General features: G+C 38.4%; 1 protein-coding gene across 2 annotated transcripts in view; it reads right to left on the minus strand.

Moving 5' to 3' along the window:
• Positions 1–24012, minus strand: part of smarca2 (SWI/SNF related, matrix associated, actin dependent regulator of chromatin, subfamily a, member 2) — a 41569-nt gene extending 17557 nt beyond the window's left edge. The window contains exons 1-19 of one of the 2 annotated variants that reach the window (XM_058635962.1): positions 23872–24012; positions 19388–19651; positions 18705–18834; positions 17665–18060; positions 16697–16798; positions 15425–15677; positions 13826–13952; positions 12894–13067; positions 12509–12682; positions 12020–12190; positions 11346–11396; positions 8590–8720; positions 7592–7649; positions 7233–7330; positions 6236–6383; positions 4177–4340; positions 3073–3139; positions 2805–2915; positions 768–1010 (exon numbers count right to left, since the gene is read on the minus strand). In XM_058635962.1, the coding sequence (XP_058491945.1) occupies positions 768–1010; positions 2805–2915; positions 3073–3139; positions 4177–4340; positions 6236–6383; positions 7233–7330; positions 7592–7649; positions 8590–8720; positions 11346–11396; positions 12020–12190; positions 12509–12682; positions 12894–13067; positions 13826–13952; positions 15425–15677; positions 16697–16798; positions 17665–18060; positions 18705–18834; positions 19388–19621 (2832 nt within the window). In that variant the 5' untranslated portion in view covers positions 19622–19651; positions 23872–24012. The remainder of the gene's footprint in view (positions 1–767; positions 1011–2804; positions 2916–3072; positions 3140–4176; positions 4341–6235; positions 6384–7232; positions 7331–7591; positions 7650–8589; positions 8721–11345; positions 11397–12019; positions 12191–12508; positions 12683–12893; positions 13068–13825; positions 13953–15424; positions 15678–16696; positions 16799–17664; positions 18061–18704; positions 18835–19387; positions 19652–23871) is intronic. The other variant, XM_058635963.1, reaches the window with a different exon arrangement.
• Positions 24013–24225: the final 213 nt, after the last annotated feature.

The following is a 24225-nucleotide window of genomic DNA, read 5'->3' on the forward strand; positions in this document are numbered from 1 at the left end:
AGTCCCTTTTTAAGATTGATTTCTTTAGGGTGGATTTTTCAGAAAAGCTAATAATGGTTTTACCATGGCCAGTAGGAAACTGTGTTGGCCCATTAAGTTTACCCCTACATGATTCAGAATTCAGTTTTATGTTGTGTTTTTATGTTTAGGTATTGGACTGTATCTAAGTTTAATAGTATTTAGTGTGTCTCCTGATTCATTGTTATAAGTATTAATGGCAGAAGGGGAAAAAGCACTTAAAATCTCTGCCTGGTGACAATGTAAGGACTGGGAGAATTGCTGAATTTCAAAACACTATTCATTTGGCCTTACAATTCAGGCACAATTATTGATTGATTTGGGGTATATTTTCCCAGTTGGAAATTGCAAAATATTGCCTTGGGCTCAAGCCTACATTAAAGAAAATGAAGAAACAACAGAAAATAGCTACATGAGCTACAGTGTTTTGCACCATCATTTCTTTCCCATGGGACTTTTAATAGGGCATCAAAATAACAATTAAGGAAAGAATTAATCATTAAATTATGCACTTTTTAATTCACATTTAGCAAGAATGGGGTATAGTAGCTTGGGCAGTTTAATGATTCTGAGTCCAGGTGATCCCAGCAGGTCAGATGACATTTTCAATGGCTGTATTGCAGAACTGATACGTTCGAAGAATATATAGTGCGTGGGATGCAGCAGAACAGCAAGGCAGCCCCCAAACAATGCAGACATTTATTGTAGCCCAGAGCTTACAAAGACAGGCACATTTTCTCAGTACTCACCCTCTCTCCTGTCATAGCGAATGGTGCATTGAACCACTGCTCGAAGGTGCTGCAGCTCTTGAAGATAGTGGGCAGGAGGAAGTTGAGCAAGGCCCATAGCTCGGGAAGTTTGTTCTGCAGGGGTGTACCAGTGAGGAGGAGACGGCGGGGAGCCACATAGTGGGTGTTCAGCACCTGAGTCAACTTGCAATGGTGGTTCTTCATCCTGTGACCCTCATCCACAATCATATATTTCCAACGAATCTGTATGCAGAAGAAGACTTATTGGGCCTGTTTCTCTACACATTGACATGGTAAAAATCACAGAGGTGCCTTGACCAAATGTACCTTAATGTATTTCATTTAACCTCGATTTAACCAGTGTAAAAAAAACAAATTGAGACAGGACAAGGTTACAGACAAATAAACATGTAAAATAATCAAATAAGCAGTTTTAATGATCACAATCATAACCATAAAAACCCCAGAAATCAGAAAAAACATCTACAGACAGAGGTGTCTACCACCAAGTTGTTCTCCTAAAAACATACAGTGAGACCAAGCCTTTAAGTATCAAATCTTTCTGTAGTTCATTCCAGGCAAAGGGAGCAGTAAACATAATTCAGTTTCAGTTCTGACCCTTGGGACAGACAGTGAAAAAATATCCTTGGAACAAAGCCTATAGGATTCAGAGCCCCTCTATGACTGATAAAAGTCAACAGGTAGGAGGGAAGAAGACCGAGAATAGCTTTGTAAATAAATATCCGCCAATGTTTTAGCCTACGTGTAGACAAAGTATTCCAACCAATATAGCAAACAGTGATGAGTAAGAGATCGTATGTTGGTGATAAACCACAGGGCCCTGTGATACACAGTATTGAGGGCATGTAGACTCTGAGATAAGGTGTGCATGTACAGAACATCTCTATAGTCCAAGACTGACATAAAAGTGGCAGCAACCAGCCTATTTTTAGATTGAAGGCAGGATTTAATCCTTAATAAAAACCCAGTTTCAGTTTCAACCTTTTTACCAGCCTGATTGATATGTGGAGTAAAAGAAAGCATCTGCATGATGATGAAGACTTAATCTGTGAACAATGAGAAGTGACAATTGGGGGCAGGTTCAGTGGCTTTCACCTTGGTATTTGAAAAGAGCATGACTTTAATTTGGTCCTCATTTAACACCAGTTTTAAATGAATAAAAGTTCTGCTGAACAGTACGAAAAGGCAGTTGTAATTAAAAGTTTGAGGTGGCTTGTACGCCGTACAGATGACATTTTCTAATTCCTTTCTTTATTTTTTCACTTAAAATAGTCATTTGTATATTTTTTACATTATTTATAAGTGGTTACATATAAACAAGCTCCTCTTGAGAATTTGTTTTTTGAGTCAGAGTGTCTGCAGCCCTGAGTGTGAGCATAATTATACATAACAGACATCCAAGAAAACAACTTATCTCCATCAAAAACAACTTAATGAGAATGCAATTTATTTCAATTGACCAAAACATTTGTTGTTTAACTGGAGCCTGCTGTCTTAGAAAGTGATCTGAAGTTCGAGACTTTTTAAAAGGCATTTGTGCTTCTTGACTCCTCTCGCAATCTCCACATATAAGTCGTTACCATTGCATTTAAATTTACAAATCACAGATTAACTATGCAACTGGTGTACTAATGATGAAAGACATCAATTTACAGAAAGAAAATAAAAGTGAGAATTCTTGATGGGAAGTGAGATTTTGACCTAGTCCTAGATTTCTACCTAATTAAAATCTGCAGAACGAGCAACTGAATCATGGCAATTCTAGTATGAAAAGTAACTTTTTAAATCTTTCTGGTACTTGTGTGGCATAATTTATTTATCTCCAGTAGATAAAGTAACTAAAGCAGTTGTGACAAATTCGCCTATTTGGAGGCAAAGGTCAATATTTTGGAACTTCCTCAAAATTTTGTCCGTAGCCTACAGATTATGGTAACCATGACCTTAACACTATTGAACAGTCAAAGAATTGGGAAATATATAGTGTTACAGTATACAGTGTGGACTGGCGTCTCTCACCTTGGCCAGTATGTGCTTGTCCTTGATGATGTATTCATAGGTGGTCAGCAAGACATTGAATTTACCGCTGCGGAGCTGAGGTACGAGCCCACGGCGCAATGCAGGGGTGCCCTTCGATGGGGTGAAAGAGAAAAAAAAAAAAGAAAAGATGATGTTATATGAGAACTATAGACATAGTTTAAATTACATTGTGTTGCCAGAGGCACACAATCAGTGTCTCTGATATGAGAGAGAGAGAGAGAGAGAGAGAGAGAACTAACATTTTTACCTTGTAGGCAATTTTCACAATTGAGGGTGACCACTTGTCTAGTTCATAAACCCAGTTAGACAAAGTCCTGAAAAAAATTACAATGATTTAAACAATTACAATTCACAAGTGTCAAGGGTCACATGTGAGAAAGTCATCTTAATTTAGAGCAATTGAAGAGTTAATAAGTTTGGCTAAGACATGAAGAGTAGACACAAAAGCAGCTTAAGTAACTGCATTAATAGGTCAATACAACTTGAAATGCTATCTATCATAAAGGCTCAGAAACAAGATGCTGGATAAACATGAGGAGAAAAACAATTAATGCAGAGAAAAGGCATATTAGCTTTCCAGTGAATAGGAACTACAGCTCACAATTAGATATTAGATGTTAATGTTCTTGGTGTTTTATACAATACTGAGCCCACCGAAGAGGTCTGTCACTCTGCTCATTGACTTTTAATTTCTTAACACACAACTACAAGTGCATGTAGGCTTCTCTCATTAAAAAAACACATCTAACACAGTGAAACTGGAGTAAAATATATGCTGTTGGGAAATTTGACCAGAACAAAAAGCAGTGCACAGAATCTATTCCTTTGACATCCAAAACAGTTTGTGAGTACAAAGACTGCTTTCACCTGTTTGTAGAACCCAAAAAGAACCCAGAACCCAACAAACTTACTCCTGTTAATAATTGAATGTGTTTGGAAAAAAGAGATAATACATTTACAGTAAATTTGGATGAAGCAATAATTTGTCATCATATGGCATCACTATGAACAAGCATTATTAATATATATTTTAAAATTCAGATTCTTTAATATTCACTTACAAGTAATTCAGAAGGTCAGGGTGGGGTTATTATATTAAAAGCAGCGATTAGCTACGAAGAATACATATCTACTGTGGCAGTTTTCACTTATACAGATTAGATATTTAGATATCCTCACTTCCTTGTCCACTATTAAAGCCCTATCTTGTGATCCTGGCTGAAAAGATATTTATATTTCAATCTAAATTAATGGCTATTATTGGGGGCATGGGTCCCTTGCCGAGCTAATTTAAGGGTGCCTTGACAGTGAGTTATAAGGCCAGGGTGATTGCCAACTGAATAGTACTGACGAGAGAGGAACGATGATGAGAAAGGGACCATTGATTCTCTTGTGCTCCATCAGGTAGGTGATGAGGGCGATGGTTTGTATAGTTTTGCCGAGGCCCATCTCATCAGCCAGAATGCCATTTAGATTGTTGTTGTACAGGGACACCATCCACTCCAGCCCTTGGATCTATACCACAAAGAAATAAAATTGGACAGAATCAAATTATGCTTGCAGAGATAATGTCACTGATACTGATAATGTTTCTGTCCAGAACTTTTATATATGTATACTATTTGCACCACACATATAATACAGCATTTTGATTGGCAATGAGCCAATTTTCAAGGAAAATAACATTCTGCATATCAAAGACAAAACATTTAAAGAGACAACAGTTTGCACTGCTTTATAGTGCAACCATAACACCAAAAGAGAACATAAACTGAAACTATCCTAATGGCTCAGATAGCATGCACAATACAGTATAACTAAACAAAGCATGATAGATGTCACGCCTTGCTAGACTGAGTTGGTGATGTGATATTTCAAATCCTACTGACTCAAGTGCAGCAGGAAAATATAAACTGTTTTACCAAGAAGCTCGCCTGTGGCAAAGACAATCAATGTAGGACACAACTCGGAAAACGGAAAAGGGCAGAGGGGCACAGGCAGTAGAAAAGGTGGCTGCCAACCAATTAGTTAACTGCATGGTTAACGTAATGCCTGGCAGCCAACAGAGCTGATGCAGGAGGAAAAGGCTGGCTGTGAGTCAATGCAATAAGAGACTAAAAATGGAAACCTATGAAGTGACAAAAACAATTCAAAGCTTCTGTAACTTCTTGTGGACAATTCAGGTTTGACTGCTGTTGTTACTGTAGTTGATCCAATTATTGCACAGCTGAAATCTCTACAATTTCCCCAAGGAGCAGCAACCATATCTCATTTAGTGTCTGGCACACCATAAATCAGAGATGTTCTCGGACTGCAATCTGATTGGAAGAACGAAAATGTGAGCAGCACCCAATTGCCAGTCCCCTATCTCTTATAATCTATCTTTCACTACCAACCCCAATTACTGCAGCCCAGATGAGTGACACATTTCATCAAAGTGTTGCACTGGCCGAGCAAAAATGTGTAACTGCACATTCCTGGTGGAGACATTTCTTATATGAATCTTTGTTTCTCTGGGTGATTTTTTTTAATTGAAGATTTTGAAAAAGGCTGCTGTTACATTTTTACAGGGGTGTTTTAAGTTATACTCTAAACCGCTGGGCAGTGTTTTGGTGTCTGATGTGCCTTCAAACACATTTATTTGTTGTGCCACAATGGAGTCTGCCAATTGCTCATCATTATCTCAGCTAGACCTCAAACACAACCCCACCATGTCCACCATCACAGTCTCTATCAGTCTGAATGCTAACACCTAATTACATGTGAGCACATTCCTCAACTTTTGCCATAGACATTGAAGAAATCATTGCTTATGAATACTGTTTCCTATTTAATCAGCTAATCATTTCAGCTGTAACTCTTTAGACTATGCTATGTATTATACAAGAAGCTGTAAAGAATGTGTATTTATTAAGAAGAAACCTGATTTGCAACAGCAACATGACTCTTTAACAAGGAACATAGATGACGAAAAAAGGTGCACATGTACATGATGAATGTAGACTAGACTGATTCAGAATAACTTCAGCTTTTTTTCTCAGTTCTGTGTGCTAATCTGCTGTCACAGCTTAAAGTTTAAAAACTTGTAAAGAGCCTTCCTTACACAAGATTCGATAAAAGAAAACAAAAACAAGATTTGTGTTTGAAAGTCATGCTCAAGGAAACAAAAAAAAACACACAAATAATAAGAAACAAAAAGTGGCAATGAAAACACGAAGGTGGCTGCAACAGGCACTTTAGAAGAAAACCAATATTCAAATATAAAACAATTTAAAAACACAAAATAGGCGTTATATCTAATTTAAAAACTCAATTTTCAAAGGTGACCAGTAAAAATACAAAATAGACTGCAACAACAATCTCAGAAAGAGTACTGCAGTTAAATTAAGTTTGTGTGTGTGTGTGTGTACCTGGTAATGTTTAAGCATGCCGTTGATCAGCAGTGACGACTGCTTATCCACCCTTTCAATGACGGCGTGGGCCACACCATAGTAAGACTGGGAGAAGGTTTGTCCAGTGGGAACACTGTATTCATCATCCACGTCCTGCTTAGCAGTCCTAAATGTGTGTTTGGTGATAAAAAAAAGAAGAAGCGTGGCTTTGAAACCCTTGTCAGCCCCAGTACTGTGCTCTGCACTTCAGTATTGATTTTAATGATCAGTTTCATGCCTTAGCTGGGAACACAGCCTAAAGACAACCCAAGCTTCTCACTAATAGCCCCTTTGGGCTCGACAAACAAAAAAATAAAACCACACAAACTTCGAAGCTTACCTAGCTTAGCAATGAGTATCACGTTTTCACAGTTCGGTGAGGAGGAATTTAGGAATTGAACAATGATGGCAAATGTTATGTCATGTTATTAATTTCCATATATTTTCTCAGAGCTGCATGTAGTGCAGGAGCTGTGTGGTGCCTGGTCTAATACATTTATGAGGTGTTGCAGAGTGGCTGGTTTCATTTTGCTGGGTTTGATCACGGTCAAATTTCAGCCTGGAGTCACCGACTGTAGTAGGAAGTACCACAGTGGCAGTTTTGACTACTACGTCAGTGCAATACCATCACAACTGTGCAAGCTGCTACACAAATTAAGAGCCGAGTAACTGAGATCCAAATTTCAAATTGGTTCATAGATGACTGTGATAGAACCCATAAGCACATCTGATAATGTGATAAAATGTAATCACGAAAAGTATGCATGGGTTGAAACCAAGATATTGAAGTCAAGAAAACAAGGATTTTCATACACTATGTCAGTTTTTTGGATAACGTATAAAATTATTTTTAAATCAAGGTGCATTATTTCTTTTGTGCAAATAGACATAAAACATAACCCCCCTTATGGAAGTAAAATACTCCATCAAGTAAAGCAAACCTAAGACAGAGAAATAGTGGGAAAGAATTCCATACTCAATGACGTGTTTGACATCATTCGTAGTTCCTCCAGCTTCAGTGGGATCAATTATCTTCTTCTCCTCTGTTTCTGTCTTCGCAACCTCCTCTTCCTCCTTAAAAAGGGCAAAGTTGAGAGGACATGACTGAACATACTGCATGCACCACTAACAGCACAATCATCAGAAGTAGTATTAATGAATTCAATACAGCTACAGCCCCCTGGTGGATTTCAGTGTGTGTGTGCGCGTGTAGATTTGGACAGAGAATCTAAATTCCATCTTGCACATTTGCAATATATGAGAAATTGCAAGAGAGCGAGAGGATGATTTCAAATCCCCTCGTGTTGAGAGTTATTTGATGAGAAAGTCACTGACCTCCTCCTCAAACTCAGAACCACTCTCCTCGCTGTCTGACCGTGGAGCCACTTCATATCTGAAAATCAAGAGGAAAATAAAGCAAAGTTAAAATAGAAGAAGCAGTCCATAATACAGCGAGGAAGTGTTTGATTATCTTTGTGGGGATGTACAAAAGCACCCATAACTTTTAGTATATAGGGTGCTGCAGGTGAGAACAATTAATTGAACCTAACTTAAAATCTGAAAGTGCTGCTCAATCTAAACCCTCAATAGTCACGAGGGGATGGAATGCAAGGTGGTTTTCAACGCAGCAAACAATTAACTGATATCACATCATTATGCATTTATAAATGTATACTCTATCTAGTTTGTTCACCGTGAGAAAGTTAAAATGCAGTGTCCCAGGACAACTTTAAAAAGTATGTGTATTTCAATCTCGGGGGATAAATTATGGAACACTCTAACAGATGAATTAAAGCAGGAATTAAAGCAGAGTAAAAACATGAATCAGTTTAAAAGAATATACAACATACAAATTTTAAATAAATATAAGGATGAAGAAGAGCAGTTTAATCCAGGACGGCAATGGAAATGGTCGTGTTTAAAGCCAGTGTTGTACTGACAAAATTGTGTACTGTAAATATGAAAATATTTGGTGATGGGATAAAGTAGTGCTTACATTTAGTTGTGGGTAATAGGGACGGGGTAGGTACAAATAAGTTTATACTTCTGCCTACTCCTTTTCAAACATGTAACGAGAGGTAAATGTATGTTGTCATTGGTAATGTTACACGTGTTTGAAATAAAATAAGTTTTCCCTCCATGGTCAAAATTGCTGTCACTTTTTTTTCGAAAAAAAAACTTTGGAGAGTACATTGAAACACTGCTCTTGGTCCCTGTATTGTCACCTGTCAGTGTTGCTTCCTCAATCACATAAAGTATATCAAACACATTATGGTCAGAAAAACACAAAGATGTTTCCTGTGGTAGAAAAATCTAAAGTTTTAGAGCCTCACCCAGGGTTCATCTCAAGCCAGGCCTCCAGCTGACTGGATTTGGGAGCATCCGTTCCCTGCAAAACTTTTCCAGTCTCAGTCTGAATCACTTTGACTGGCAGCTCACTCATCTGGCTGCTCTCATCCATGGGCTGCAATGTAAGCAAAGCACAGCCAGAAATGTGTGCATTAATAAAATTGAACCACAACATCTTATTTCATCAGTGACCACAGATTTGGTTCTCGTCCTTGAGCCTGCACAATATTAAGGTAAAGTCACATTAAATTATGTGGGTACCAGGTTGAGAGTGGGTAACATTTCCATTTGAATGATGTCACCAATACAAACTGTGCCTGTCAATTTAGGACATGAAAAAATTCTACAAAAGACAAAAAAACAAATGTTAATGGACTTAATATAAATGTTATCCTTGCTTAAATAATTCATCCAAATGATAAAGTAAAAAATAAATCATATAAAGGATAATAGAATAATAAATACCAGTTCTGAACCAATCACCACCCCAACAATTGAGACTTTTGAGAGGCTTTTTTAAATATTAACAAATACTATAATAGTATGTCGTCCACAACTGGACTTCCAAGGATATCTAATTTTGACAAGAGAGATCTTAACGAGAACAAACACTGAAAATGTCTGTTTGGTTTTGTAACATTATTTATAACACTTTTGATTTGCTCTGGTTCAACAATTACCCAAAGTCCACTTTGAAAGAATAATTAATGTTTGCTCAGTCCGGTATGTTTCTCATTTCTGTCAGAGCACATTGTGAGGCAGCCTCAATACAGGTATGAGAGCAAACAGAAAAGCAATGAATGTCATCCTAACAAATCTTATTTGAAAGTTTAATATCCTGGTAAAAAAATATTCCAGAATGAGATAAAGCTGTTTATTTATGTAGGCATGTAAAACTTACAAATACCCTTTTAACATGTAAGAATTAAATGAATGATTGACAATAGAAACAAGATGGGAACAAGATTTGGTGAAGCCATATTTGGAAGCACTCTATGGACAAAAGTCTGACTCTTTCACTGATGGGTGCCTCACAGAGTAATGCACTAACCTTTTCTGTTTAGTGCTGAGCAGGTAGTGGGCAGTGACATTTTGGTGCTGAAACCTGGTAAAAGGCTATAAGAGGCCAAGGGAAGCTATTGATTCAGGTGATAATCCTGTAAAAATACATCACTACAAGTGTTACCCTTTGACACACTATTATTTAAGCTGCCTCAATGGACCAGTGTTGGGTTGGTCATCCATTTTTTTCCAATACCAGTGCCTTTAATGGTACAAGTACAACACAAATGTCAACAATATGAAAGAGTGCCTGTTCTATATTTCTGACGTTAAAAAAAAAAAAAAACCAGCCCATGCAACTATAGATGAAATACAAACATTCTATATTTATTGCACGTCGACAGACAGCAAGATTTTTATCCTGCACTTCAGGTATTATCTTTGTAAGAAAAGTAAACAGTTACACCATATAAAGTGCATTTAACTCTAACAAATTAAATCAAACTCTCTCAACCTGAGACAACAAAAGTAAACTTTTAAACAACAAAAAAATGTGTTTAGCTCTGTAGTCCTATTCTTAATTAAATAAATCAAACTCTCAATAATCGGTGTTTTTGGCAACTAACTTTGTAGATGCGTGTGCCATTGTAAGATGCTTCATTAAATTAGAATTGCGGATGTACACATTACATGTACGTTCTTGCCTTTGATCACAATGAACTTGAAGAAGTGATTTTATCGCCGATTCTCTGTTTACCTGTTGTGTGCTTGTGTGTGTGTGTGTGCGTGTGGCGCATATGCTGGAATGCGTGAAACGTGACTCTGCCTTGGTCAATCATAATCGCTTACCTCGTTATTAACCTGCCTCCTCACTAGCTGTGAGCCAGGGGTGCGTTGGGATTACACAGTTTAGTCAATCAATGCATAGTAACGCGCCACATTTTACGTCCAGTAACGTTAACGGCGCTGTAACGACGGGAAAAGTAATTAGTTAGATTACACCGTTACTGAAAAAATAACGCTGTTATCTAACGCCGTTCTTTTAAATGGCGTTATTCCAAACACTTGCCACCACACACATACACAGTGTCATCAGACTTTGGTAAAATCAGACTGGGTTTGGTGGACAGAGGATGTGTCCTTCATCTCAAATCTGACGTTTTTCTCTTTCGGAAAAAAAAAAATTCTCTTATTTAACAGCTGTGTACATGAAACACACATACATGGGTCTGCATGAGAGGTGATGAAGGCCACAGTAAGTTGTGTGTCTTAAAATATTGGTGCAGTCCATGGTGCTGCAGTTTGCTGAGCAGTGGAAGTGAAAAGCAGACAAGGTAATGCTGATGTAAGAGTTGCTCATGGAAACAGCTGAGGCACAGAAATGAGGCACCAAATTTTGTGCGATCTGGACTGAAAAATACCGACTGTATCATAACCAGTATCAGTGCCCAGCCCTTAGACCAGTATCGAAGATTTAGGGGGATTTATTGGCATTAATTGAATATAATATACATTATTGTGTTATATTTTGTATAGTCATCTGAAACTATTATTTCCTTGTTTTTGAAAGCTTACACTGACTGTTTTATATCTAAGTAGGAATCAAGTTTTTTTTCCACAGGGTCCAACATGTTGCACTGTCATGTTTCAACAGTAGAAATGTTACAAAAATTCTACACACTTGTCCTTTTAACTGACAAGACCTACAGACTACAGCAAAAAGGAAAATAAAGCTTACCTCTCCATCAGGTCCAATGGCACTAGTACCTTCGCCATCGCCATCCACCTTCTAGATATCAAACACATAAAAACCATTCAGCTGACATTTTATCAAAACAACCTTAGTTCAAAGTATAGGTCACTGCAGCATTAAGTCAAATCCAAAGTAAGATGCTTTTAATGAAATAGTTTTGATCCATTCCTCCTTGCACAGTGGGTTAGAAAGGCTCAAAAACAGGATTGTTAAATGGTAAACAGGTGTGTTTCTCTTCCGTTGCAATTTTCATAATTTTCTCTGATATTGTTCCCAGAATCATCATTGTATATAATCAAGATAGCGCCACAGAACACAGTATGTGGTTACAGAAAAAGGCTTTTTTTTTTTTTCAAATGGCTGTCAACACTGTTGGGGATTTCAGACTGAGAGAAGAAAAAAGTCTGAGAGTCAGCAGGTGTCCATTCTTGATTAGTTCTAGTGTATGAAATGATTTGGTGCCGTGTACCTTAGAACGCCTTTTCTGATCCTTACTTAATAATCACTGTCTTTTTGGAAGATGCTTAAATAAGAATAAGTGATAATAAACCAATAAGTAAGAATAAATCAGGTCACAGTATATCAATAAAAAGTAAAAAAATATGTGCTTATTTTTGACTGAATAGGTAAAACCACCACTTGAACATTTCTCTCCTGACCTTCTTTTTCTTCTTCCTCCTCTTCTTCTCCTTAGCAGCTTGGGCAGCTTTGTGTTCATACACCAGGGTGGTGAGGTTGGCCACGTATTCATCTGTCTGCTGCAGCAAGTAGGCCAAACGCTTGTCTTTCTTTTGGTCAATTAGTTTTCGGTAGCCTTCTTCATCTTCTGCCTGCGAGGGGGAGGTTGACAGGAGGTTGAAGGCTGATTACCAGGAAAGCTTAACAATTACAGGAACATGTTCTACAGCCTATTCATTTTCATTCTGCACTTCACATGGTTAGCTCGGGTGTGTTAATGCATCTGTACAATATACCAAATCAATGTTACAACACCGACTTTATTTCATGGATGACTTATCAATACCTAATTGGTCATATTTTAACACTATGCCAAGTTATGATCCACTCCTCTCCTTGCTTGAGTGTCAAACATCTGGAATTAATTAAAAGTGGTGATAACTTTTTATTTTTTATTTTCTGGTTCTTACCATAAGCCTTCTCATCCTCTCCTTCTCAATCCTCTCCGTCTCCTTCTTCTGTTCGCGCTCTGTGTTGGTATGCCAGTTGGCAATAGCCCGTGTGAGTTTCTGCATTTTACCAGACACAGAACGGTGATACTCTTTGAAGTCCTTGGCATGCTGAAGGATACTGTTGAGATATTCCTGAAAAACATATTGTAGAAGTTGTATTAAGATAAAAATGAATGTGAATATATAGTGTACACAGTATGGTATAAAGTATGAAACTCTCGTTAAGGGGGTGGTTTGATGGCTGAATGGTTAGACCATATAGGTACTACAGTTGCTACTGTTCTGTAAGAGTACATTGGACTACTTCTCTAAATTTTAATACAAATGCTCTTGTGTGCCTCACCTGATGTTTTTGTCTGCGCTTCTTTTCCTGCTCCAGCTTTTGCTGCTTCTCCAGCTTCTCGGTCATGCGAGCCTCCCTCAGTGTCTGCCGCTTGCTGCGTCTGTACGCCTTGGAGTTGAGGGCCGTCTCCAGGGTCGTGTCTCGCCTCATACAAGCCACCACATCCTGCCTCAGCTGGAGACACACACACAGGTTTCACATTGAATTCCGTAAACAGTAAATAGAAATGAAAATAATGTTTCAGGCGTCATATGGCCTACTCAAGCACCTACCCAACATTTAAACATTATTTATCGCAGCACGTTATGATTAGATCTGATTTTGGTGACTTCTTCATCTTTTTAACTAATACAGAGTTCAGTATAACTTTTCAACTTCCGGGGCTTGATTCTGGTAGAATCTCCTTATAACAAATCATCAACCCATCAAAATGGTTTTGAAAATGTTATTTCCAGGTAGAAAAGTTTATTTAGTATTATTGGAATTAACCACTAACCAACTACACTTGTTAAACATTATGATGTTCCGGACCTTGGCTGGAGGAAATTGACCTCTCCGGATTTTAATCGACGACCCCTGATTGAGAATAAATTGGTAATGTTACCTTCAATAATTTAATTGTTTCACCATATTAACTATATCTAGATATCACAGGAATGTAAAATTGTGGAATGTCATAATTTTGAGGGAATAAAAGAATCTAATCAATCACTCTTTTAACTAACTGTCTGAAAATAATCAATCAACAATAGTCCGGAACACCTAACGTGTTGATTTAATGAGAATGATTCAATAGCAATATTGCAGTTGCAGATGTGTTGACACAGTGTTGGGTGATAAAACGCAAACCACTTTCCTTCAAACACAAGTCAACTTAAGTAAAGCATCACATGAACAGATCAACATCATGAACATAAACCATGGTCATGTACCTGCCGCTGGAAGTTGAGTAAACGCAGTGCCTTGAGTTCCACTGTGGCTTTGGTCCTCAGATCAGGAGGCAGGGAGCCTGGCAGACTCTCCAGTTCCTGGATTCGATGTGCAATCCGAGCCTGCAACCTGAAAAAGATTATGAGGACATGAAATCAAGTGTCAATATTCTATTATGGGTGCAAATAATTATTGTTTTTATTCTTCATTAATAGCCTTTAACTTAAAGGTAAAATGCTTAAACAGACTGAATAGAACATAAATTCAAACTGTATGTTGTAACTTGTATTGTTACATCTTTATAGACGTCACTTAACTCAGATTTTACATTACACAAATTTACTTTTTTTTTTAGCACAAAAATATGTCAAATCATTTGTACTGCTGCAATATATACAGCCATGCAGTCAATCACTGAAACATCACTGTTCTCACTGCTCATTTTTCCAGGCATGTGCAGTATTAATGACCTTTGATGCACAGATATAAAATAAAAAACCAAGCCAACTTTACAGAATAATCATAAGGGCTACAGTGCACAAACACACCGCAGCTAGAGTATCTGATATGAACTGAGCACTCTTGTGGTGCCAAAGGTGCCCATTCAGTGATGGGCTAAAAATCGTCTTTACAAACAAGAATTGTGACCAACAATTAACACTAAAAGCCAGAAAACTGGTGCAAAGAAAAGCTACAGTACTTACTGCAGCTGAGTCACTGTACTAGAGTACTGCCTTCATGTCCCTTGAGAGACCATCACATGTTTTCACCTGTTAAGAGTTCATTGTGGTAATGGTCATGCAAGACCCACAGATTCAGAAACCATTTCATAAGCACTTCTTTTACCACGGTTATTTTCTGAGTGTATATATCATATACTGCATATACTGCAACTGGAAGAGTAACACTTTACAAGTGTGTGACCAAGTGTGTGAATAAGTGGGACCAAGTGTGACCAATCTATAGCCACTTTATTTTAGACCGAGGGAGCGGTGCATGAAATTATTTCAATTTTATATTTCTATTATGCCTGTTACATGGCCTGGAAGCGTTAACATTTTATGGAGAAAAAGCCTCAGGTTTATGGAGGAAAAAAAAAACAACATACAAAAAAATCTAATAAAAATATCATAACAGTAACAGAGAGCTATGGGAGTGTATGTGCATTCCCTTATATGGCATCTATCACAAAATGTATGTAAATATGTGTATCCTAATGTCACAAATTGAGCCATTATCCTCACAAAGGAAAAACATCAGACTTAATGCACTGTTCTAAAAGTACTTATTTCTCTATTTGGTGCACCTCTGAATAATGTGAACTGTCCAATGTTAGATCTCAACATGTCCAACTCACTCTTGGAAAAAGGGAAAAAAACTTTAAAACGGTGTTTTCTACTGAGCTCCAAAAAAGTGAAGGGTAACATTTAACTGATTTAACTTTGTGTTTAGAAGAGAAGGAGTATTTTCCGTTTGTCATCAAAGGTACGCACCCTTGAAATTAAAATAGTGTTTGACTGCAAGAAAGCCTGCAAGAAATCATGTGCAGTATGTGTTTCCATGCACAACGGTGTGACCTATGTTACATGGGTGATGAATACCTGTACTCTCGTTCCTGAAGGATCCTAACTGGGTCCAAGCCTTGAGGTTTCTGAATTGGTGTGACCCGGTTCTGCTTCTGCTGCATCTGAAGCATGGGGGACACCTGCTGTCCAGGAGGCTGAGGGGTCACTGAACTGCCTGGCAAAGGCCCAGCTGGCACAGCAGTGGTCTGAGGTGGCACAGGGGACGGGCGTCCACTGGAAGCAGGAGTGAGGTGCTTCTGAGAATTGGCTTGATTTTCGGCCCCCTGACCTGGAGAACAAAGACTTAGTCTTAGTTACTGTGTCAATTTTCAGTGGGGCCAGTTGACAAAGTCCCAGGTGCAAGGGGAGTCACAGATACAAATATTCAAATATATATTGCACTAGTCAGATATTCTGATATTCTAAAACTCTGCTTGAGGACAGTTTCTCTATCTGATGCTTTCTGAAATTTAAGTGAATATTGCTGACAGACCACAGTAGGAAACCATGTATATCATCTATGCATACTATGAATACCATGTACAGAAGAGACAGAAATAGCCATTGGCTTCGATTTCTGCCATTTCCTTTTTTGTTTAGTATTGTGTGAAATGAATCTTTGTAAACATGTATTTTCAGTTGAATATTCACACAAGTTGATATGCTTTGTTGTTTATATCTAAAGAATTATATATCAATCTAAGAATATATCATATCACATCATAAATGGGACAATACATACATCATACATTATACTATCATCTTTCTGCTCACGGCGCCGCCTCATCTTTCATGTTGTGACTGATAAAAGCACAGCTATGGACAACTGGGATGTTTCTCATTGAATAAAAATCTTTTAGAGGTGGATCAATACATTAATATTAATTACAGCTCTGATCCTCCCACCAGGGACACCTGGAATAAGGTCTAATGTTTGAAATGAAACGGGGAAAAAAAATCTTGGATATCTAAGAATTTAATTTAATATCACCAAGAGAACAAAGGAATGGACAGAGCGGCTTCTTTTTTTTAAGACTTTTTTGACTTTGAAACTTTTCCTCTGCCTACTGGAAATGCATTTACTATCTAGGGATGTCTCTGATTCACAGTTCATCAATTAATTGCTGTTAAGAATGTAGTAATGAATTAATCCCATGCCCAATGTATGTGACTAGTCGTTGAAATGCATTTCATGTGTGTTTGTCTAGCCAGAGATCAATGTAATTAAAAAAAAACAGGAAAACAATAGTTGTAAATGCTGTCTCAGCATTCTCAACTAATTGGTTACAATGGATGTACAGCACTTACCATCAGGCCAAGGCTTAGGTCCTGTGCTTTGATTGTGTCCTTGCATAGCTGGGGTTGGGCAGGGGCTTGACTGGGGTCCACTAATAGGTGCCATTGTCATACCTTCCAACAAAATAATAGTATTTTTTTTATTCTTCTGTCTCTCTATTTGCACCAAGTGTTGTGTGACCAAATTGATCAGCAGGCCATTATAAACTCTATAATTGTGTAGCTATTAACAGTTTAATGTAAATTTTACCAGCGTATCTTGATTGGGAATCAAATAAATGCAAAGAGAGTTACTTTACAAATTAGTTTTAGATGAATTTAAATATTTAAAATCTAAAACATAAGCCCGATATAACACATTGTCTACATCAAAAATGTGCACTGTCCTGGAGTTCCAGTCTTGTTTCTCTGTCTCAAACAAGCTACAGTATGTATTAGTATTGGGCAGATGAATAAACCAGACTGCAGGATTAAAACATGCAAACAGTCTAAAATGATGCATGATTGTGTCATGCAGAGAAGCAGCAGAATTATCTCTCACAATCAATCAGCAGAGCTGCAGCTTCACTTATTTCACTTCCTGAATAAGTGTGACATCGACAGACTCCATCTCTCTCTGTCTCTCTCCAGAGCACAGCAGAGCAGAACCGCTCCACACACTCTGAACAATGTGGTGTGTCGATCATTAGCTGTTTCAAAGCATTAAGGTCTGACATTAAGTAACCGCGACTGCCGCTTCACTCCTAACAGCTCTACTTATTTGTTTGTTAATTTGTGTCATCATGCGTCAAATCAAGGTTTACTACTCCAGTGTGTTTGGGTTGGCTCCATTTCTGTTTCATATCATTTAAAATGAAATGAATAAACAATTAGTGTAAATATGTCAAATTGGCCTCAACTGTTGTACTGTTATTTACATGCTCAGGGGGAACAAAAAGCAACCCATAGTGTCTCATTAACCAATTAAACTGTCTTCTTACCTGGGGGCCTGTTATAAGGACTACCACCAGGTGCTGGCTGTTGTTGCTGCTGTTGTTGTTGCTGCTGCTGTTGCATTGTGGGTAGGCTCCTCTTGCCCTGAACAGCCAGCTGTAGGTTTTCAGGCAGAGGTTGCCCACGGCCAAGGATCTTGCAGGCCAGAATCTGAGCTCTGAGCTGCTGCAGCTGGACTGGGCTAAAAGCAGAGGGTCCCCGCCCCTGCTGGCCCATGTTGGACATATTGGCCATGCCTCCCTGGGGATCCATGGACATCATCTGACCTGATTGTGAGGGTGGCATGTGGGGAGGTGTGGGCCCCCCACCTCCTGTACCTCCTGACATTGGGCTAGGAGCATGCTCATGCACACCCATGGGGGATGGATGTGGTGACATGTAACCTTTAGCAGACAGAAGGGATTTTTAATTTGACACCAAATTCACTCAAGTGTCCCTAAAACAAATATAATCTTAAAAGATATAAACCAGGTAACAAGAAAGAACAGCAGAAAACCCTTTTCTTCTTTTGAAACACAGGTGGGTGATTTACTTTAATTTAAACTTTAACGATTTTCTTTCTTTTTTTCCTTGCTTAAAAACAATGACTCTGAAATTCATTAAAATAAGACTGCAGGGGTGGAAATAACTGTCATCCTCTACAGACCTATGTGACAGATGAGGGTGGATAACAAATGAGACAAAAGCCTAAAGTAGTGAAAATTCTGATCCTACTGAGCCAAAAAGAAACAAATATAACAAAACCTAGACTAAACTACTAATTAAATTTCAGATCATAATAGGTAAATATAAGCTTAACAGTGTTTCGCCTAGGTGTATAGCTTGGGGGGGTGGCAGGAGCAACAGGTCAAACAAGTTGACAGTTAACAAATGATGATGTAATGGCGATATAAATGAAAATTAATTTGACTTTCAGCACGGGGTCCCGTTGGGCGTTATAATGATGGGGAAACACTGCTTAAAATAATCAGCAACTCTGCTCAGACAGCCCACTGGATTTTAGTTTCAAAAACAAGCAATATGTTACCTTGGCTGTGCTGGTCCATGGGACTCTGTGGAGGGCCCATCCCACTGTGCAGAGATCTCATGCCCACACCTTTCATGTGACCAAAGTGCATCGCATCTGCCATTACCTTGTCATTCATACCGTCCATGGGCTGGAAACAGAAAATTAAATTGGTACAAAATATATGCATATGTATATACTGTACATGTGTATGTACAATGCTTCAATAAACCTGGCATAATAGATCTTTTTCACAGCAGACAATTCTTTAACATGAAATATAAGGACAAACAGGTTTTGCCAGTAACATTGATTAAGGTTCCACTCCAGGTTTAAGAGAGCCAGGGTCATGCTATTGTTTGTAAGTGTAAAGGTAGGTCACACTATATCTGGAGAAGCTTGTTTTTTTGTTTTTTTATTATTTTAAAGCTGCATGTTCTGAATGTGTTCCAATACAATGATTGGGAAAAATGTATACAGCATTACTGAAATAAGCTAAAGATGACCTTTGGCTCACTACTATGTCTGGTGTCAATAAAAAAAACAAATATACCGTGCTGTTTAAACATTTTAAAACTATTTCGACAAAAGCAGAGAACCACTGTTTCTATACACCTTTAGATATATTTGTTTTTAATTTCTATGATCCAAAACTTGTTGCATATCAAGAAACATATTCAGCCAGGGCAGTAGACACACTGTACCTTGTGCATAGGATACATGCTGTCCTGAGAGTAATCACTTTGCCCCTGGCCCTGCATGCCATGAGGTGCATTGGGTGTTCCAGGGCCTGGACTAGGTCCCATCATACTGTGAACAGAGCCTGGTGAGGGGTCCGGTCCAGGGCTGGGGCCCAAGATTGGCCCTGGGGAGAGACCAGCTCCCGGAGAAGGGCCAGGATGGGACATACCACCTGATGTATCTGAGGGGGTGGACATCTACTGTGCTGCTGGAAGAAACCCAGACAGCTTCAAGGGAAAAAAGAAAGAACAATTAGTTTAATATTTCGCAGTCAATAAAAGGTCATCTTTATTAGACGGATTTTATCTTCAACATCATTTTGTATCATATACATGTCCCCACACCCTACTCCAGATGCATTGCAGTGTACATTTTCATTTGTAAAATTCTGAAAATAATTCAAAATCCAGTGATTATGCCCCGACCTGTCCAGGGTGTACCCCGCCTATCACCCGATGTAGCTGGGATTGGCACAGCACCCCCGCGACCCTCTGGTGGAGGATAAAGCGGTAGATGATGACTGACTGTCCAGGGTGTACCCTGCCTTTCGCCCTATGGCAGCTGAGATAGGCACAGCTCCCCCTGCGACTCTCATCAGGAGGATAAAGCAGTAGAAGATGGATGGATGGATGATTATGCCCGGTCATATCTCAGGGAGCTGATTATTCCTTATAACCCAAATAGACTCTCCGCTCTCTAAATGGAGGCTTTCTTGTGATTCCCAGAGGGCTTTCAGCTACCAAATTCTTTGGGTCTGGGAGGCAGACACTCTCCCTACATTTAAAGTTAAACTTTTCTCTTAAATAAAGCTGATAGTTGTGAACTATGAATCATTGATTAGTTACGCTGCCATAGGCCTAGACTGCTGGGGGAAGAGCTCTTGCCTTCTCTCTGTTTATCCTGTCTGTCTCTCTTTCTCCCTTCTAAGCACTAACTTTATCATGACAATCATTTTCCCTCCCTCTCTGTCCCTCTTCCTTTGTTCATATTTTACAGGTATCCCTGATTCCAGAGCTTCAACACCACAGCTCAATTACTACAACTATTATAACTATACAGCTACTTATTACTGCTAAGGTTATTATTATCCTCATCTACTCTTCATCAATGGCTTGTCCTTTTCTGAAACCAATCCCACATAGCGAGGGGGCAAGGGTCATGTCACACCCTGGACAAGATGATGAAGAGGATAGTGATGATGATAATTGTTATTAATGTAATTGCTTGTTAAACAACCATTCCTGGTTTCTATCTCTCCATTATATTCTTCTTTTTACCTACCTCTCCTTAACTAACCCACTTCCCTTCCCACTACTTTTTCTCCTCTCTCATACCCTCCACTGTTGCCAAGCACATTCTCATTATGCTTCTGTTGGGTTGCTCTGTAATCATTGTAAGGTCTTGACTTTACCATGTAAAGTGCCTTGAGATGATGTATGCTATAATACAATACAAATAAAATTGAATAGAATTTAATTGAAAATGTCTGTCATTATTCCTTAAAAGAAAAACTCATGAGGTAAAAACTTGTGGTCAAATTTTCTCAGCTCGTCTTATTTGTAACACAATCAATGTTAAATACAGGGCTGCGACAGTGAATCAATTATTTAAACGACAGCTTCACTGACCTCCATTATTGATAATTGTTAGTTTTAGTATGATTTTTGATAAAATAAAAACAAGTTTTGTCATCTCAGCTTGGTTTCCTTGCTCTTCTATGACATTAAACAGAATATCTTGTATATGAAAAACAAGACAAAATAAAACATTTGAGGATGGCGTCATGTTGAGGAAATATTTTACACAATTCTCTGCATTTCATGGACAACATAACTAATCTATTGGTCATGAACACAACCATCCAATTAAGTGACAATACATACTAATTACAGGCATGCTTAAATAAATACATAACTTAAGTCCCACTCCCTGTAAGTGATAAAAAATATTTAGAAGGCGATAAGTGTTTCATAATTAGGTTTCAAATCATGTAAAATACAGCAACATACTCTGCTCTGAGACACTGGGTGGTGGTGTGTCCACTGGAGCCAACGAACATACACTTACAAACACATTCTGGCCTACTCACTTAAGTGGGGACCAAAGTCAGCGAACATCGCTGTTTGTCAGTACATGTACAGAATATATCAGTAAATGATTAAACTTCCTGTTCAACAAATATGTAGACAAGTGACATCCACCTGCTTTGGTCGCACCTAAAGCACAGATGAACTGTAAGTCTGTGTCTGCTGGAGGAATCCTGTCCTCTCCTCCTAAAGCTCTATCACACACACAGTCTGGCCTACTTGCTTTATTGGGGACCAAAGGCTGCAGATGCTGCTATTAGTCAGTGTTAGTACAGAATATTAAATTAAACACACTGGTATCAAGCTTCCTGCTCAACAAACTAGTAACTAGAAGGTCACCGGTTCAATCCCAGGAACGGCCAAGTATTGGGGTGGCCCTGAGCAAGACACCCAACCCCACATTGCTCCCCGGGTGCAGCTAAGTGCTGCCCACTGTTGCTACACCCAGCTTGTGTGTACACGTCTGGTATGTAATAAGGATAGGTTAAATGCGGAGTTCAAATTTACGATCACGAATGATTGTGTGTGTGAAAAAACGTTTTGATCTCAGTATACCCACATGCACAAACACAGAGCTGGTATAGCGACAGTCCTGTCCCCTCTATTAGCAGTACCTGCAGCCTCACAGCAGCAGCACTATCTGTTCTTCTTCTCTACTGGAAAAGCTATTATATGTGTTTTTGCATCCAGGGAAGACACATTTTCAAGATAAATCTAAACTAGCTAGCAAACCAATGGCAGTAGTGTAGGAGCAGCTGCATTTACCCTTACAAATAAATAAATGGTGAAAAAGTGCACTGATGATTTTCGTATTTTTTACAGCATTTGAAGAGGAGTTTTTTATCTTATCACCAATTTTCTGACATATATAATGTGTGGAGAGGATAATCTCTGTATTTGCTTTGGAGTGGCTTCAAATTAAAAAATAAGTTTGAACCCCAACCATATTTGAATTTCTTCATTAATTCAATTTATGAGTCACCCTTGCGGCCTAAGTGGTTAAGAAATGTATCTCCCCTCTTTTGCCTATGCAAAAATGACCATATAAAACTAAAATTGCTTCAATTAGGCAGAGACTGTATGATATATGTTTTATTACGAAAAAAGTCTTGAGTTGCACAACCATAATTAATGAGATTCTTAAATATGCTTTGAAAAAGATACCAGACAGATACTTTAAAACTACTTTTAAGACTGTGCCATCATGAGATCCTGTCCACTCACTTTAATATCAGCCAGGCTTGCCACTCAGCTTTGTAAACTAGAAATTGCATAGATGTATCTCAACATCCATATTCCTGCACATTTGCACCTGCATGACTGTGCACAATTTAACAAATTCAGCACCATTCATTATTGTTGATTTGATGATTAATTGTACCCTTATTATCTGAATAGCTATTTATATTTCAATCTATTGTTTTATTTATATTATCATTTGCCGCTATGAATTATGTGATACTTCTATTTACATCTATGTTTATATTTTATTTTTTATTTTGAATTTCATCTTTTTAAGTGCCTGTTACCATGCTGCTGTAACTTACATAAAATGTCGCAATTAGTGGTCAATAACTTATATCTATCTATCTGTCTATCAACCAATCTATCTATCGGTATGTCTCTCTATACTTAATTTATTATACCTTACCCTCCACAGGACTGGTGACAACATGCAAATGAAGTATATCCTACGTTCTAGTACATAGTACATAGTAAAACATCGATTGACAAACCTGTGATTCGCTATAACCAGGCTGTGGGCTACTGTCAATGATGACAGTCCGTTTGCAACGACTGTTACATTTAAGCAAAACAAAATTCTATTGATAAACTTCCAATGTCAAAACAGAAGCCTGACAACCTGTAATACGCGGAATTAAGAGTGAGATTGGGCTTGCATACATATGCTAGTTTGCACATAGCATCACTGTTTTCTTCCAGTCTCAGTACAGCACAGTTATGTGCACCTAACTCTGGATCATGGCTTCCCCAAAAACTGGTGGCCATCACGGATATGCTGTGAAAAAAAAATCTAACTACGAGTGAAAGTCAAGCGACTGTCATGACCTTGCTGAAATGTCGAAAGACTAAAATATACTTTCGTTTTACATTCACTGGTTCCTGGATGCGCAGAGCAAAGCGAAAGGATATTTTAGACGGTCTGTTGCGCTCGTTTGTCTGAGAACTTGGCTGGTGGCTAGCTGTCGAAAGCTAGCTTAGCAACTAGCCTGCTAGCACTGGTTATAGACACCCCAACTACCGAACTGTGTCCTGTCAAAAAGTTTGGACAGTTAGCAGAACACCGAGTAATTACATGCCATTATTCATCGAATATAAAGCGCCGTTTATTGTTTTACCTTTCGGCTGAACAGAAACTGCTCACAATTAGATGGAATTATTATAATGTTCCTTCAAAATATGACTGGTATCAATAAATTCACTCCCCCTCCGTGTTGTTTTGCTGACACGCTGAGGTTTCTGTGATCGCCATTGCTGATTTGTCAAAGTTACAGGAAGTCCCGCCTACCTACTGTGGTGATTGGTCAGATTGCACGTTAATCATACTAGTTTGTGTCGGGCGTGTTGCTGACAGTTTTTTAACTGAAAACGCTGCAAACACAATGACTAAAGCCAAGTCAAAGTCAAATACAAACTTTGATACATTAGAGTTGTACCTGATTGTATAACGTTTAATATTTGATGGGGTTGAT

The sequence above is a fragment of the Solea solea genome, chromosome 8, assembly GCF_958295425.1.
Source record: "Solea solea chromosome 8, fSolSol10.1, whole genome shotgun sequence".
Taxonomy (NCBI): Eukaryota; Metazoa; Chordata; class Actinopteri; order Pleuronectiformes; family Soleidae; genus Solea; species Solea solea.